General features: G+C 34.4%; 1 protein-coding gene across 1 annotated transcript in view; it reads left to right on the top strand.

The window, feature by feature from the left end:
• TPO (thyroid peroxidase) overlaps positions 1 to 18,175 on the top strand; it is a 159,525-nt gene that overhangs the window by 118,304 nt on the left and 23,046 nt on the right. Inside the window, exons 10-12 of the mRNA XM_056817534.1 lie at positions 5,745 to 5,953; positions 8,990 to 9,160; positions 15,533 to 15,664. Of these exons, the coding sequence (XP_056673512.1) occupies positions 5,745 to 5,953; positions 8,990 to 9,160; positions 15,533 to 15,664 (512 nt within the window). The remainder of the gene's footprint in view (positions 1 to 5,744; positions 5,954 to 8,989; positions 9,161 to 15,532; positions 15,665 to 18,175) is intronic.

Raw genomic sequence — 18,175 nt, 5'->3', positions numbered from 1 at the left:
AAGAGATGTAGCAGTAGAATTGAAAAGACATTTGGATATGGGAGAGGAGGAAAAAGAAAGAGCTGAGATAACTTAAGGTCTCATGTCCCTGGTCAACTAAAAGAATAGAACTTCCTTAGACAAAAGAATTCCTTGAAGAAAGAATACTTTGGCAGTGGTGGGTAGAGAGGGGATGTGTTGGAAATGAAGCCCATTTTGGGTATGTTGTTTTTAAGATACTGACAGGACAGCAACAGAAGGTGGTTAATATAGGAGTATTCAGGGGAGAGATTTGGGATGGATGCATATAAAGAGATGGGAGTCATCTACAGAGTGATGTTACTTAAATGCTATGAATCCATAGCAACACTTGGGATCATTGATAGAGACTTTAGAATGAGAAGAGAAGAGGGGCTATAATAGAGGCCAGAGTGACAAGTAACTTAAAGCTTCAAGGAAATAATGATAATCTGATGAACATATAAATATGAGAAAATGAGATCTCTGATTAGAATTAGAAAACCTGGGGTCAAGTAATACTGTGCATACTTACTAGCTATATGGCCATAGGCAAGTCACTTAAATTTACTGGGCTGTAATTTCTTCATTTTTAAAATTAAGGAATTGAAGCAGATAATTTTATAATGCTACAATTGTCTGTGTTTCCTTTAATCCCCACCCCACCCCCTGCTATTTGTTTTTATGATTTTATTTAAATTATCAAATTCTTGATATTGCAAACCACATATCTAAGTGTATCTGGCAAATAATCACAAGAAGCTCTCTCATTCAGAACTATGAATTGTGTTTCAACTCTGCAGTTTCAAACCTCATCCTGAGATCCTCACATGGCATGGGGAGGCACTAATTAAACAAACAGCACTGTCCTGTCGCTTGGGTTTTATTATACATTCGCGTAGGCGTCATCTTCTCTCCAGCAAGCAAAGAAGTGGAAGGGAAACCTGGAGGGCTTCAGGAATTTCTTGTTGTTAGTATTTATAATTGAGTTTCTCCCACATGTTAACACATGAGCTTGACCACAATCTTCATTTTTTCTCTCAGCTTGAAAACTCTGTCTTGTGTGTTGTAGATATCTCTTTCCAGCTGAGAATGAAGAAAAAGACAGCCATAATGAATTTTAATGATAATGAAAACTAATCATATTTGATATTTATTTTCAGAATTATTTGGGCAATCTATAAGACCTTAATATTTTAAAGAAGATGGAAAAGCATTTATTTCAAATGTATCATTTAACATTCAATAAATATTTATTAATCACATACTATATTCAGAAACTTTACTTGGTCTTGGAGGAAAGATGATGATAAATGAGATAAGCTCCCTGCCTCATAGAGGTTTTTAGGTTTGTTTTGTTTTGTTTTGTTATTAATTATTATTTTTATTTTTTCCAGATTACATGCTGATCCAATTTTTAATAATCATTTTTCTGACATTTTGTAATCTATCTCTCATAGAGGTTTAAAGTTAGAAAGTAGAGTCAAGACAAAAGTATGCTAACTTTAAAACAAAGTAAATAAATAGAATTGCAGAAAAGAGAAAGAAAAAGCTATTGGAAATTTTTAGTGTCTGTTTGGGGAGTTGAGTGGAGAGGGAAGAAGGTATTTTTAAAATGAGCAACCATTTGATTTTAACAACAGCAGGAAAAAGTTCAATTATGTTCCTAAACTCCTGAACTAACTTTTATTTTTAAAAAAATAAAGCATTACAACCAAAGTAGCAATGTGGTCCAAATGTTGGCTTAAAATACAATTCTTACTTCTTTAGGACCCATTCTCAGGAAGGTTTTAGCTTGTCATTTCATCAGAAGCCCACAAAGGCATTTTGAAAGATTCTTTTTATTGCTGTTTGCCTAAGAAAGAAATGGGAAGGTACAAAGTGGCAAGTTAAATTGTGGAGACAGACAGACAGAGACAGAGACAGACAGACAGACAGAAAAAGAGAGAGTGGGAGATATAGAGATAAAGAGTATGGAGGTAGATAGGTAGATACAGAGATAGAAAATAGATATTAATACATATATCTATAGATATATAGAGATTAATATATGTATATATATATTTATGTACACAGAGAGATATAATGTATATTTGTATACATATACATACATTATGTATATATATTCATAAATATATAATCTATTTTATGGCATCTGACTGGGAAGCTATGAGTTCACCAAGAAAGAATGTTTAAAAAGAAATGAAAAGATGGCTCATGTATGGCACTGGGAAGATACCTCAGAGACCCATTCCAATGGCTCTCTTGGTGTGGAGGTGACCCTAGGTACAGAGTATATCCTTTTCAAGGACCTCTATAACTAAATACAAAGAAATTTATTGCCAGTAGGTTATCTATTTAGGATGAATTACTTGACCATGAAGTAAAGTAAGAAAAAATTTAATGGCCCTTAATACTCTATGACATTTCAATTTCTGCAATTATATTATAAGTGGTATGAACAGGGAAAATGGGTCCAAAAAATTGTGCAGTTTTTAAGTCATCTATAAAAATTTGCTTGGCTATTGGCATTTTATACATGTCAGACCTTCATCCAATGACCATCAAATGAATAACAGGACTAGAGAGAATAAATTGTCTAGTATTTATATTCTCATTGCAGGGATTCTTAAACTGGGGCACATAAAAACAACAAAAAAAATGTTTCAAAATTAGTGTTTTCCTACATAAACTTATATAAAAAAATTATTTTGAGAAGTCCATAGGCTTCAGGAATATGCCAAAAGGGTCTATGACACATAAAAATGTTTAACAATCCCTGTAATAAAGGAAATCAGAAAATAATAGATGGAAAGATGATTCATAGATTCATCTTACAGAGGCAAGTAAAGGATTTAGAAGAATTGGTTTTTCCCAGGTATGAAAGGACAAAAAAAGAGATATCATTCCATTGGACATTTGGTCACCTTGTTTTCCAGTACATACGATAAATATTTGCAAAAATACCAGCATTCAGATTATTTTAGCCTATGTAGCAATAGCTGTTGTGGAAGATGAAGAGAGAGAAATACTATTAAGAATTCAGTAATAATCTCCAAATTAAGTCAATATATACTGTCATACTGTTGACTTCAGTGTAAAAGTGGGAATCATGAAGATTAATAAAAATATCAGGAATAAGGAATGAGAGAAAGCAAAGACTTCAAAGCCTCATGACTAAATATCACAAATAATTTCCTCAGCAAAAGAACTGGGCAGTCTGATATCTGTAGAAAGGAAAACTGAAGCAAGTTTTGGACTGTCTGCCACTCAGGTGGAACAAATAGAGTTTGGAATGTTAGAAAGAAGACATTGACAAGAATGACAGTTGGTGGGGGGAGGGGTACTTGGAATGACATTTGGTCTCCTGAGGCTCTCTCTTCCTGACCCTCTGACTAGAAGGAGCCTCTCTCCCTGTCTCTGGATATAAATCCCTCTATTCCTGGATTTTCCGTACTGTGTGCTCTACCTGGATTCCTGTGATAGGATCATTGAACAAAAGGATTTAAGGGGAGTGGTTTGAACTGTAAAACCGGTCTTTAGGGGCACCAGCCCAAAGAGACAGGCCTAACCAGCTCTGAAGCTCAGAACCTTTTCTTCCTCTTGCTGTCTACTGCTAAAGACTTTGAATTTAAGAAAATTAGTACAGATTAGCAAAGACAGGAATAAAAGAAACTCTACACCAGCCTGTGAGGCCTGAGAGAGTGAGAGATAAAAAGAGAGACAGACAGACAGACAGAGAAAGTGGTGTTAAATCCAGCAGGCTTTTGCAGTAGTCTAGGTATGAGTTGATGAGGTCTTCAAAATGTGATCTATGTGAATGAAGAGGAGGCTTATATGAAAAATAGAAAGTAGAAAATGACAAGACTTGGAAACAGATTGAATATGTGGAGTGAGGACAAGGATGATGAAGCTGGAAGGATAATGGTGCCTTTTGACAGGAATAGGGAAATTCATGAAATGAGGGAGATTTGGCTTAAAAAAGCCTTCTCTTCTGGATATTTTGGTTTGAAATTCCCATTGGGCATCTAGTTCTAGAAGTCCAAGAGGTAGTTGTTGATGATAGTCTATATGTCAGGAGAGAAGTTACACCTAAAGAAAAAAATTGAGAATCTGTATAAAGAAGACAATTGTAACTATGGTAATTGATAGTATCAGTAAATGAGACTGTATGAAAAAAGAAGATAGAGGATCTATTACAGAAACTAAGAAAATATCCAACGTTAGTGGGAATGACCCAGATGAAAATCTAGCAACTAGTACTGTTGAGTAGAGAAGTCAAGAGAGGAAAGAGGAGAATGAAGAGACAGCAGTATATTGAAAATCTTAAGAAGAGACACCCATGAGAAGAGGGTGGTTGAAAATTTAGAAAAGGACCAGCACAATCAAGAAATATAAAGATTGGAGAAAAGCTATTAGAGTTAACAATTAAGGTATCATTAATGACTTTTTATGAAAGCAGTTTAATTTGATTGACAGTATGAGACACTATATTGCAGGGGGTTTACAATTAAATGAAGGAAGTAGTGATACTGTGGCAGAATGAATAGAAAACTGAGCCTGGAAAATCTGAATTCAAATCTGGCCTCAAACACTTACTAGCTGACACCCTGGATAAGACACTTAACCTCTGTTGGCTCATTTTCTTCATCTATAAAATGTGGATATTGATTATATCTACCTTCCAGGGTTTTTATGAATACCAAATGAGATAAAAATTATATGGCACTTAATAAAATGCTTGATACATAGTAAATGCTATAAAAATATCAACTATTTGCTATTACAATTATGGCTAGTTTTTTCAAGGTTTTTAATTATAAAAGAGCATAGGTGTTAGAATGATAGCTAGCAGAGATGTCAAGAGAAAAGGGGCATGGCCTTTAGCATGTTAAGTGCTCATTCTTCTTGAAAATCACGAGAGGGTATAAATAAGTTTCAAATAGGATGGACAGAAATGGATGAGTTAGTTGCAATTTGAATAATTAAAAGATAACATGTTAAAGAGACCATAGATTGATATGAATATTTGAGAATAAGGGAAAACTTTAGAATTAAACAGGTAGGTACTACTATGAATAAAATATTTGGCCTGGAGTCAGGAAAAATCATCTTCCTGAGTTCAAGTCTAGACTCACTTACTAGACCTGCCAGACAAGTTACTTAACCCTGTTTGCCTTGGTTTCTTCATCTGTAAAATAAGATGGAGAAGGAAATGGCAAACTACTCTAGTATCTCTGCCAAGAAAACCCTAAATGAGGTCAAGAAGAGATGGACATGACTGAAAAATGACTGAACAACAAAATAACAAAAGTAGAATTATTTAACTTTTAGTAGTAATGGGGTTCCCCTTCACTGGAAGTTTTGGGGCAAAGTCTGGATGACCATTTGTTAGATTTGTTGTATAGAGAGAGAATGTTTACTTAGGTAGGGGGTTGAATTAGATTGTCTTCCTCCTTAGAACCCTGATCATCCCCAATTTTGCCATAATTTGATTCTTTACTTTTTGAGACAGCTTTTCTTGAATTAAAAGGCTGTGTGTTGAAGCCTCTTACTATTTATTTGTTTATTCCATGTCAGACATCAATTACCTTCACCCATAACAAATAACATGAATAACTCACTGTAAAAAGTTTCAAGGAGCATACCAAATCTCACCCTCTCGGTAGACCCAGAGCAAGAAGGAAAACACAAGAGAACCTAAATGCTCCAGCATTTATTCTAAATTGTCTTCTCAATCTCTCTAGGTTTTGGTGGGAAAACAAGCATGTATTTACTGAAGCTCAGAGTCATGAACTGGAGAAGCATTCTTTATCCAGGCTAATCTGTGATAACACAGGTCTCACTACAGTGCCAGCCGATGCCTTTCAGCTTGGGAGCTTTCCTACAGATTTTAAGTCATGTGAAGACATACCAGGCATCAATTTAGAAGCATGGAGGGAAATTTTTCATCAAGGTAAATTTATGCTTTTCTTTTATTAGATTACAGGAACTAGAATTAATCTTCTAAAATATAACCTCTTTAAGGAAGCAGATAATATAGACATGTTTGTGGAAGGAACATTAATGATTTGCCTTTATCCTCCCAATCTTAGCATAGTGCCTGACACCTAGTAGACCCTTAATAAATGCCAATTGATTTACTGGATAATTCAAACAGATTTAGTTTTATGAATATTTTTCATATAACTACTATGTTCTTAGCATGTTGCTACATACTTTGGAAGAATAAAATGTTTTGTTTTGAATGGGATTTATGATTTCTTTGGCATAGGGAACTCCCTTTACATATGCAGATCCTTAATTATTGTAGTATGCAATTTGTAGCCTTGGCAAATTTAATGAGGTATTTAGAGGTTTCTGTAGGGTCACAGTGAGTGAATTAGAATATGAACTTTAACATAGATCTCTCTGATTTCAAGAATAGCTCTAGTCACTAACCCATAGTATTTTATTATAAAAGTCAAAGTTTGGGTCAACTGGGTGACTCAGGATAAATAGCCTGTCCTCAGACACTTCCTAATTGTGTGGCCCTGAGCAGGTCAATTAACACCATTTCCCTACCCTCACTGTTTTTCTGTCTTGGAACTGGTAATTAATATCAACTCTAAGAAAGAAGTGAAGGGTTAAAAAAAAATCAATCTTTGCAAAGTGCCTCTCAACAATCCTATAAGGTACATGATATAGGCATTATTATTATCACCATTTTACTAGTAGAGAACCTAAGGATCAGAAATAAGATATCTTTGTGACTCAAAGTTTTATAAATAGTATTCAATAAGCGGTTGTTAGGTACTGACTGTTCAAAACCTTATGCCAGTAAATATCAGAGGCAGGATTCAATCCCAGGTCTTCCTTATTCCAAGTCAAGCATTCTTTATTCCATTCTATTCTGTTCTTTCTATTCTATCCTATCCTATCCTATCCTATCCTATCCTATCCTATCCTATCCTATCCTATCCTATCCTATCCTATCCTATCCTATCCTATCCTATTCTATTCTATTCTATTCTATTCTATTCTATTCTATTCTATTCTATTCTATTCTATTCTATCCTGTTCTGTTCTATTTTTTGTTTGATTATTTTCAATCTTTTCTGACTTTATGACTCCATTTGGGGTTTTCTTTGCAAAGATACTGGGGTGGTTTGCCATTTCCTTCTCTAGCTCATTTTACAAATGAAGAAACTGAGGTAAATAGGTTTAAGTAATTTACTCAGGGTCACACAACTAGTAAGTATCTGAAGCTATATTTGAACTCGGGTCTTCCTGACTCCAACTCCAGTGCTCTTTCCCTTTGGGCACCTAGCTGCTCCATTCTACTCTATACCACAATACCTTTCCAGAAATAGAACAACAGTAATTTGCATCATATATTACTTTCCAGTTACAAAACAATCTATCTTAACACAAATTAACCTCACAAGAAATCCATGAGTTAGTAGTATCCTTATTTTCTAAATGAAAAACTGAAGCTTACATGTTAAGTCTTTAACTAAAATCACTCAGCAGATTTAGAACACAAATCCAGGTCTTCTGACTCAAAGTCCTGTATGCTTTTCAGTCATTGCAAATGCTGCCTCCCTGCCACCTGAGAGGTTGCAATCTAGTAGGGCAATCAAAATTTTATGCACATGGAACAGTTTATCATTTTCTGGCTTTTCTAATTTAAATGCTAAATGAATGGTAGAGTCAATAGGAGCTTTTGAAGAGTCCCAGAGTTAGAGATTAGCTCAAGCTAGAATAATAGGAAAAGGCTTCTAAATATCCTGAAGAATGCTTAGGATTTTCCAAAAGAGTGAGCCTAGAGAGGGAGCTCTTTTAGGCAGAGGGATTTATATCACAGGCCAAAATTGTGGTTACTCATAGAAAATAATTATGGAAAATTATGCAAGAAAAGATTATTTGAAAAGAAATAGATACATTATGGGTTTTGGAGGGGAGGGTATTAAATTTTTAAAATTAGGCATATTAGGTTATGATGAATTTTAAAGTATATGCATTTGAACATGGCCATCAGCTCAAATCTTTTTTCCAGGGTCTCGCTGCAGTTTGGAGAGTACCCTGGGTTTTCTAAGACTATGACAACTAAGAAAATAGATTGACATCATAGGCTGTGAACTTAATCTGAAGACAGAAAACCTGGGTCTGAATTCTGTCTCTATTGGTTACTTACCCTTTTTAGTCAATAGTCTAATAGCCTATAAAATGAGAGGGTTGGATTTGCAAGGTTCTTTTTAGCTCTATCAGATTCTTTGACCATCTGGGAAAGTTTATAATATAATTCTGATAATGGCTTCTAGGATTACTTGGGTTCTGAGCCTCAATAAGTTTAGGGAAGCTCATTACAAAATGTTTGAGCATCAGGAAACAGATTTTTTAGATCTCACAGATATTTTATACAAAGGTAGAGAAAAGTAGTAATCTCCCTCAGTAGAGGGGAAACCATACCAATAATTTTATGAATGTATTAAATAATTCAGATTAAATGATAATCTCCAAAGGTCTGTCATAATATAATTTATTAGATGACTTTGTTTATAATTTCATTGGACTCTATATTAGTGCAATAGATTATTCCATGCTTCTAATTTCTTCCTTGTATTTCTAGCAACTAGGTGGTATGATAGGGAGAGAACTGAACCAAGAGTCAAAAGAAATCCAACTTCAAATCCAATCTCACACATTTACTAGTTATGTCACAGTAGAAAAGTAATTTAATGTCTGTCTCAGTTTCCTCTTATGAATAAATAAATATTTTATAGGAAAATATGAGAAATAGAAAAAATATGAAATTATAGGAAATAGGAAAAGAATAAATAAAATTAGACTAATAATAGCACCTAACTCACAGAGTTGTGATAAGGATAAAATAAGAAAATATTTGTGAAGTGCTTAGCCTAGTACCTGGCATCTAGTAGTAGATGCTTAATCAATTCTGGTTCCCTTCCCTCCAGTCTTCCTTATTTTATGGCTTTTCAATTAATTATAGAAGGGACATGTAGCTTCCCAGAGAAGGTGGATGATGGTGATTTTGAATCTTGTTCTGAATCTGGGAAACTCATTGTGATTTACTCCTGCCATCATGGCTACCAACTTCAAGGACAAGAACAACTCACCTGCACACATAGAGGATGGGACTCACCACCACCACTTTGCAAAGGTGAGACTTCAACTGGATTTCATTATAGATAGAGCCAAGGATCTTTTCTTTAGGAATAATTGAAGGAATATCCTCATTTCAGTTTAATTTGAGAAGCATTTATTTAGGTGTCTACTCTGTTTTAGTCACTTCAAAGACAAAATTAAATAGTCCCTACCCTCAGGGAATTTTTATTCTTTTTTTCAGGGGAGAGAAGGAAACACTATGTATACGTGTAAGTAAATGAAAACAGAAATTTCTTAAAGTGGTCTAATGTGAAAAGTGATTCTTACCAATCGACCAGAGGTGCCAGAAAGTATAGAAAGGTAGAAAAGAGTGGAATAGAGACTAACATGTCAGGCAGTTGCAGTCAGGCAAGCAAGCTTTAGCCTGGGCCACAGTAATAGAGATTTTGAGTAGACCCAGAGGGCAGAAAATTGCCATGTCCTTTTGAAATGAAAGGATAATACCAATTTGATTATTCTTTAAAATATGAAAGAAGATGGAAGTTGGAAGAAGGTAGTCATACTCAGTAAATGTCAGTGGCTGGATTTCAATCTTTGAGGTCAACTCTCTATTCATACTATGTTTCCTCTAACCCTAACTTAACTATTTCAAAACAATCATCCTTCTAGTTGGATAAGACTCACTTATACCCAAAAGTTTCAAACTATCCATTTATACGTGGCCTAACAGCAAGGACAAAATAGCAAACTTTATTAAGCATCTAGTGTGTACAAGAGCCCTATATTAGGAGTTGGTCATATTTTTATTGGGGGGTGTTAAAAATTAAAAATTCATGAATGTTGGGTTATGATGAATTTTGATTTATATGGATTTAAATGTGACCATCAGCTCAACTATTAGCTATATATATATATATATATATATATATATATATATATATATATATATATATATATATATATATATATATATATATATATATATATATATATATATCCTCCGTCCTCATGCAAATTTAGAAGGGAAAGTGCATTGAAGCAACAAATATCCTATTGAATAACAAAAACTAGAGATATTTGTCATCTTTGCATGTTTCTCATGCATATAAGTGAAAGGTAAAGAAGGGAAACACTGTCTTTTAGAAACAAGATATTTGCTTCACACAAAGATAGGCAGGCCTGGATAAAGGAGTCCTTAGAACAAAGGGGAAAGACAGTTCTAGACTTTTACAAGTTCAGAAAAAGAAGCTGCCTGAAACTCAGATATACCTATAAATTAAAAAACAAAAACCTGTTAAACCCCAGTTAAATGTCTCTGTTAGCTTTCATATATTTCCTTATCTACTTGTTGCTTACCCCACTCCAATTCCTAGTTGAATGAGTAAATTTCAGAGAGATAAATTTTGGGCTGGAGATCAGGAATAACTTCCTAATGGTTGGAGCTGTCTCAAAGTAGAGTGGGATGCTTCAGGAACAAGTGGGTCTTCAAGTCTAGGCTTCAAGGTGCCTTGTTAGAAAAGCTGAAGTGGTGATTCTCGGTTATAAAAGAACCAGACTATCTCTAAGGCCCTTCTGATTCGAGATTCTATCATAACCTATTCTGCCAACTTTCTAGTGTTGTTGATGGGATTAAATGTGATAATGAATGTGAAAGCCCTTTGAAAACTATCATCTGCATTTTATCCTAAGGGCAACAGAAAATCCGTGCAGAAACATGTATACATTCTATCTAGCCATCTACATGCTTAAATAAACTCTTTGAAATTCTGAAGGTTTCTAATGCCATTATTGAAGGGAAAAATAATAAACTCCTGGAAATACTGGCTTGGAAACACTTTATGATTATAGTAAATTCATTTGAACCCAAAGTGATAAAGCAGATTCTCAGTGAAGCTAGCTTATCAGTAATTCTATGACAGCAGAATGGAAAGCCTACTGGCTTAATTAAGTATTTGATTCAGAAAAATCAAATGAGATTTGCTGTTCTCTTCTTTTTTCAAATCCTATTCATGCACTCAAACCCACCCACGTACAAATCTGGTGGTGGTGGAAAAAATCTTATAAATGAACTGTAATAAGTATTTTCAAGAACTTTAAGGTTGTGAATACAAAATGAATCAAAACTCAGCAACTGGGCAATGGGGATTATCAAGATGTTGTGCAGTGTTGTGATTATAAACAAATGGTTCATAAGGAAAGGAAAATGTCTTTCTATCAAAAATAATTTATTTACTAAGTTCCTACTGAGTACCTAACACAGAAAACCATTAGAGAAATGGGCAACTGATTCTTTAAAATTTACTTTAGGTAGTTCTCTCCATTTTGTTCCACTCCTTAAAATTATGGAATCATATGATTAGATGAGCAGTAACACTGTATGGTGAAATACTATAAAAAGAACTATCTAGCCTGAGGTGAAACTATAACCTCAAAACTTACTAGCTATGTGACCATGAATATGGCATTTCTCTGAGGTTTAGGATAATATTCTAAAATTTTAAATTATAGAAAGATTGAGATGCTGATAGAAAGTATTCTCACATCTGAGATTTTGGGTCTTTAAACTCAATTAAATGGGCAGAATTTATGTCTTCAGACAAAGTGGCACATAAGTTTGGGGAAGAAAGCTTTCTGAATTTCTCCACATATATATGTGTGTGGGGGTATACATACATATATAGATATTGACCCAAATCTTGCAGTATAATCATTAGAGATGTCTAGAGATAGTATCAAAATAATATACCTCTAGAGATAAATATGGCTGATTGCCCCCCAAAAAATGTAGATATGAATGTATATTTGATAGCATCATAGATTTAGGGTTATGTTTTAGGCATGGTAAATTTGAGATGCCTCTAGAACAATTTGGAAATGTACAATAAGTAGTTGGCAACATGGAGCTAGAGTTTAGGAATGTAACTATGGTTAGGAATATTGAGACAAGAATTATTAGCATAGACATGATATTAAATATATGTAGCCTGATTAAATCACCAAGATGGAGTGTGTGTAGAGGAAGTCAAGAAGATGGCCTAAGACTGAACTTTGGGGTATATCCAAATTTAAAAGCCATTATATGAACCCAGTAAAGGAGACTAAGAAGTCTCCTCTATTGGGAGGAAGATAAGAAATTACATGTGATAATGATCAAAGAAATGTGTTTTTGAGTTCTTTACTATAGAAAGACAAAATATATGGGTAATGGCATGATCATCCTTGTATTTGAGCATCCTTCAGTATCTGAAGTTAAGAAAAGGTATAGTTTTGGGGAATTGAATAGTTTGAGAAATTAGGAATTTAGGGTGTTTGTGTGAAAAATCAATGTCTTGCCAGAGTCATTTGTCATTGGGTAGGAATTTCAGTGGTGAAAGAAAGTCATGAGCATAGTATTGAATTTCTTTATTTTATGTTTTTATCCATATCATTCATTTTTGTGAATAATTTTCTAAAACCGAAACCCAAAACATAAACTCAAATAAAGAAGTGAAAACTCATATGGTTTCATTTGCATCCCAACTCCAACAGTCCTTTCTTGGCGGTGGATAGCATTATTTATCCTAAGTTTCTCAGAATTATCCTGGGTCATTGTATTGCTGAGATTAGCCAAGTCTATCATAGTTGACCATTCCACAATATTGCTGATACTGTGTACAATATTCTTCTGGTTCTAATTATTTCACTCTGCATCAATCCATGAAGGTCTTTCCAGCTCTTTCTGAAATCAACCTGTTCATCATTCCTTAGAGCATAATAGCATCATATAACACAATTTGTTCAACCATTCCCAAATTGATGAAAATCCCTTCAATTTCCAATTCTTTGGCACCACAAAAAGAGCAGCTATAAATATTTTTGTACAAGTATGTCTTTTCCACTTTTCTTAAATGAATTTGGGATACCAGCCTAGTAGTGGTATTACTGGATTAAAGGGTATGCATTGTTTTATAGCTCTTTAGGCATAGTCCCAAATTGTCCATCAGAATAGTTGGATCAATTCACAGCTCCACCAGCAGGGCATAAATGTCCCAATTTGGCCACATTCCCTCCAATATTTACCACTTGCCTTTACTGCCATTTTGGCTAATCTTATGAGATGGTACTAGAATTTTTTTTTCATTTGATTATTGATATCTTTGATTTCTTCATCTGAAAATTGCTTATTCATATCCTTTGACCATTTGTCAATTGGGGAATGACATATTCTTACAAATTTGATTTGGTTTTAAATATATTTGAGAAATGAGACCTTTATCAGAGAAATTTGTTGTTTACCTTTCAATCTTGGTTAAATTGGTTTTGTTTGTACAAAATCTTTTAATTTAACATAAACAAGATTATTTATTTTATATTTTGTAATGTTCTCTATTTCTTGTTGATCATAAAGCCTTCCCTTATCCATAGATCTGACAGGTAAACTATTCTGTGTTCCCCTAATTTCTTTATTATATCACCCTTTATGTCTAAATAACACACATTTTTGCTTCATCTTGATATAGGGTGTGAGATATTGCTCTATATCTAATTATTGCCATACTGTTTTCCAATTTTCCAGTAATTTTTGTCAAATAGTGAATTTTTATCCCAGAAGCTGGTATCTTTGGATTTATCAAACACAAGATTGCTGAGGTCATTTACCCCTACTCTATTCCATTGATCCATCTTGGTTTATAGTACAGTTTAAGAACCAGTACCACTAGGCTACCAATCTCCATGCTTTTTTTTTCTCAGTTTGCTAGATATTTCTGACCTTTTGTTCTTCCAGATGAATTTTGTTATTATTTTTTCTAGTTCTATGAAATATTTTTGGGTAGTTAGATTGGTATGGCAGTGAATAGGTAAATTAATTTAGGTAGGATTATCATTTTTATTACATGAGCTTGACCCACCAATGAGCAATTAATGTTTTTGCATTTTGTATAGATTTAACTTTATTTATGGGAACAGTGTTTTGTAATTGTGTTCCTGGTATTGAATTTCTTAAGAAAGGGAAGACAGGTGCTAGTAGATAACAGCCAATAGGATCTTAATTGGGGAACAAATTTGAATGAATCTCAATGGAGAAAAATGTGCTTAATAATCAAAGAACTAAGAATCTGAAAATGGCAGTCAAACATATGGAAAATAAGAAATCTTATTATTGCCTCTGAAGAGGTACTATAAATAGGAGAAAAACATTCCTCACTGAAAAGTATAGCCAGGGATATAGTGTCATGGATAGAATAAGGTGTGTTGTTACTGCTTTGTTTAGTTTTATGTTTCTATCAGAAAATAAAAATAGTAGAGAAGAGATACAAAAAAATGGAAATTTGTCAATTATGAAGTAGAAATTCTAGAATGCTTATTGGATATAGTGGATTGATCTGGAGGGATATAGTCGCTCCTTGCTGTATCAGTTACCCTGGCTTCACTGTATCATGGGTTTCTAAAAATATATATATCTAATTCTGCTTTGTGGAGTTTTTGCTATATCACTGTGGACCAACTGTGTTCTGTATCATGGGCACTGATTGGTTCAGTGTTTATAAGAGTGTGGGAAAGGTTTATTGGAGAGTGAGAAGGGCTTATAAAGCCTTAAAATATATGTAAATAATAAAATACATATAATGCCACTACTTCACAGATTTTCACCTATCACAGGAGTCTCTGAAATGTTACTCCCATGATAGGTGAAGGATCACTGTATTTTTGAGATGGATGAGGATGAGAAATGGTCAGTGAGGGTTGAAGCAGTTTGTGGTTTATTTCTAGTTAGTCTGGATTTAGTATGACTTGGATTTCAAGGGTAACAGGAGAGTGGGAATTAACTAATTATAGAGAAAAAGTCTTTGAAGTGTAATAACATGCTTTGTTTTGCCCACTCCTCCCTGCATGAGAGCCACACATTCACTTCCTGGCCTTTTGGTTTGGCTGCTTTCAGCAACCCCTTAGAAATGTGGTAGGAGCTTCAACTAGATGATCAGATATTCTGTGCCACTCTAGTCTGTTCTCCAGCACTTAACATAATAATTGACACATAGTAGGCACTTGAATTTTTATTGATTGTTGACATCTATATTCCCCCCATTAATGTGGGAGCAGTTTCAGCTGGGTGGTCAATGATCCTGATCAAACCAATTCTCTATACAGTTATTAGGGGACAAAGTGGCTACTCGGTCATTCAGGCGAACTGAATCATGGCTCTGTTGTATCTACCTCTATGCTCTATTAGTGGCTTGGCTATGCTGAGTGGTCATGCATTCTGGTTGCATCTGACCTCCTCTTGTTCTCCTCTCTAAGACTGTAAATTATGGGGGTGTTTCCTATCTGCATTAGTGAAGGGAGTTTTCTATTTTGATGCAGTCTTAAATCTGGACTTTTTAAAAAGACAATGTAAAACCAGATCTTTTCCTTAATGACTTCCAGTGTCACTGTGTCATTTTCACAGACATTAATGAATGTGAAGATCAAATGAACCCTCCCTGCCATTCCTCTGCTAAGTGCAAAAACATCAAAGGCAGCTACCAATGTGTCTGCACAGATCCGTATGAATTAGGAGAGGATGAAAGAACCTGTATAGGTAAGATTCTTTTACTGAATGTTGGTTTGCCCTAATCTTTTGAATTTCTGTAGCTGCAAGTGAGTTTTCCTTGAAATGATTTCACAGTATTATATATGCCTCTTGTGAAATTAGGATCCTTGAATTATAGGCTTTAGAGATGGAAGGGACCTTAGCAGCCATCTCATCCAACCCTTTATTTTATTTTATAGATGGGGATGCTGTAGCCTAGACCCTGAAACTAACTCTGCTGGAGCCAGTAGCATTTTTGAAACTAGCTTTTCTAATTTTAAATTCAAAAAGACATAGCCTATGACATAATATTTTCACTTTTGTTATACTTACTTTGTATTCATATATTATTTCTTTTCGAATAGACTACAAGCCTCCTGAGGTCACAGATCATAGATTATATCAGCTTCAACAATTAGTACTAAGCATTACTTATAGTAGGCTCTCAATAAATGTTTGTTGAATGAATGAACCAATCAATAAATGAATTCCTCAATATCCAGCTCTCAGTTTTCAATGTTCTACATATACCTACACCTATGGAAATGAATTACTGTGGAAAAGATCATTTTAAAAGTCCAAATAAGTCAAAAGGCATTTTTATTTGGTTTAGACAAGAAATATCATGTGTTCATAGCTGTTTTGTCACCCTAATTCTATTGTATTCAGCCTAATTCATTTTCATTCCCTAAGTGCAGGAGTTGAGGGTAGTGTATTTGTAGATGCTTAACAAATGTTTATTGACTGACTGACTTATTACATGAGAATGAACTAGAAGAAACTAGAGAAAATAGCAAGCCAACCCAGAATTAAAAAGAGCTACAAAGAAACCATAAAAGGAATTGTCCTCAAACTTATGATTATTTACTCTGTCATAAAAATATGAAAGTTTTGAGTGGCACTCAACTCATAAATAAAGTTTTAATGGTCAGTTTGGGGACTTTTACATGACAATAACTTCCCAGTCCTCCTCTCACAGAACCTTCCATTGTAATAAAGAAACATAGTATGGGGGCAGCAAGATGACTCAGTGGATTGAGAGACCCAAGCCCAGAGACAGAAGGTCCTTGGTTCAAATCTGGCCTTAGACACTTCCTAATTTTGTCCCTGCTTAAGTCATTTAAGCCACATTGCGTAATCCTTCCTGCTCTTCTGCCTTGGGACCAATAAACAGTATTGATTTTAAGAAAGAAGATAAAGGTTTTTGTTTTGTTTTTTAAGTTTCACTAAACAAAATGCAACATTATACACCTGGAGTTTCCCATGTCTTTACCTATCTTCTGGAACCACATTTGATACTGTATCAGATATGCATTCAAGTGTCTTTTAGTGTTGTATTCACTTCCCTTATTATAATATTGTTTATATTGTTTCCATGGTTCTGTTTTCTTCGCTCCTTTGTTTATACAAATATCTCAAAGATTCTTTAAATTTTGAATATTTTTAAATGGTGAAACAATGTTCAATGGCATTTGATAGGGACTTTATCCTCTGAAAGCTCAAAACTTAATCAAAGACAAATGAAGGTCCAATAATGAGTTATAAAACAAACTGCAAAAACAACAAGGTCAGTGATCTTATAATTCAGTACAAAGGAGTTCTTTGACTGCATTGAAAGGTAGTCTTGGCCCCTGGATGAAGCAAGACTTAGAGGCATCTAGGTAAGGAAGTTGGGCCTAAAGTCAGGAAAACCTGAATTCAAGTCTAACCACAGTTATTATATTACTTATATGTTGAGGTATGACCCTCAAAATGTCACTTAACTTCTGTTTCCCTCAGTTTCCTCAAAAGTAAAATGAAGGTAGTAAGAGAACCTACTTTTTAGAGTTATCGTGAGAACCAAATGAGATGTTTGGAAAGGGCTTCCGTCATACAGTGACTGACACATAGCAGGCATTTAATAAATTATTCTTTCAGACTGCTCCTACTCTCAGACAACCCTTCAAAGATAGGCAAATATTTCAATGTTCCAGATTTCAGTGCTAGATCAGATAGGTGATTGCTGAATCCAATTAACACTGAGAGTTAATGGATCACAAAGAGTGAACAGGTAGAGAAAGAAAATGGCCATAGACTCAGCAGTCTTCCACACAGTTGCTCATCATCAGATAAATAAATCTGCTTGTCTATCCCCTATTTTGTTTGCTGCATAACTTATAGCAGTCTAAGAATAGGGCACAAGCAAGCACATTAAATATGTCCTAAATTTTCCAATAAAGGCCTGATTTAAAATATCCCAGCTCCTCATCCTCATAAAACATGTACTAGAAATAGCAATGTTTCAGGAATAGAGTGCCTCAAGTAATTGAGTACATTAAAAGTATGGATGTCACAAAAGATTGAGATCCATAATTGAAGGAGAATTACAGTCTGATAAAACATGGCAATTATTCATGAAAATGTGCAAACTAGTCCATATTGTATACTATCTATAGCCAAGCACATCATACGCATGTATGTGATGGAGACAGTGTTGGTAGCGACAGTATGTAGATGGTAATGACTGGCTTCAACATTTCT

The sequence above is a fragment of the Monodelphis domestica genome, chromosome 1 (assembly GCF_027887165.1).
Source record: "Monodelphis domestica isolate mMonDom1 chromosome 1, mMonDom1.pri, whole genome shotgun sequence".
Lineage (NCBI taxonomy): Eukaryota > Metazoa > Chordata > Mammalia > Didelphimorphia > Didelphidae > Monodelphis > Monodelphis domestica.
The sequence above is the reverse complement of the archived record's forward strand: the minus strand, read 5'-3'. Positions and strand labels throughout refer to the sequence as shown.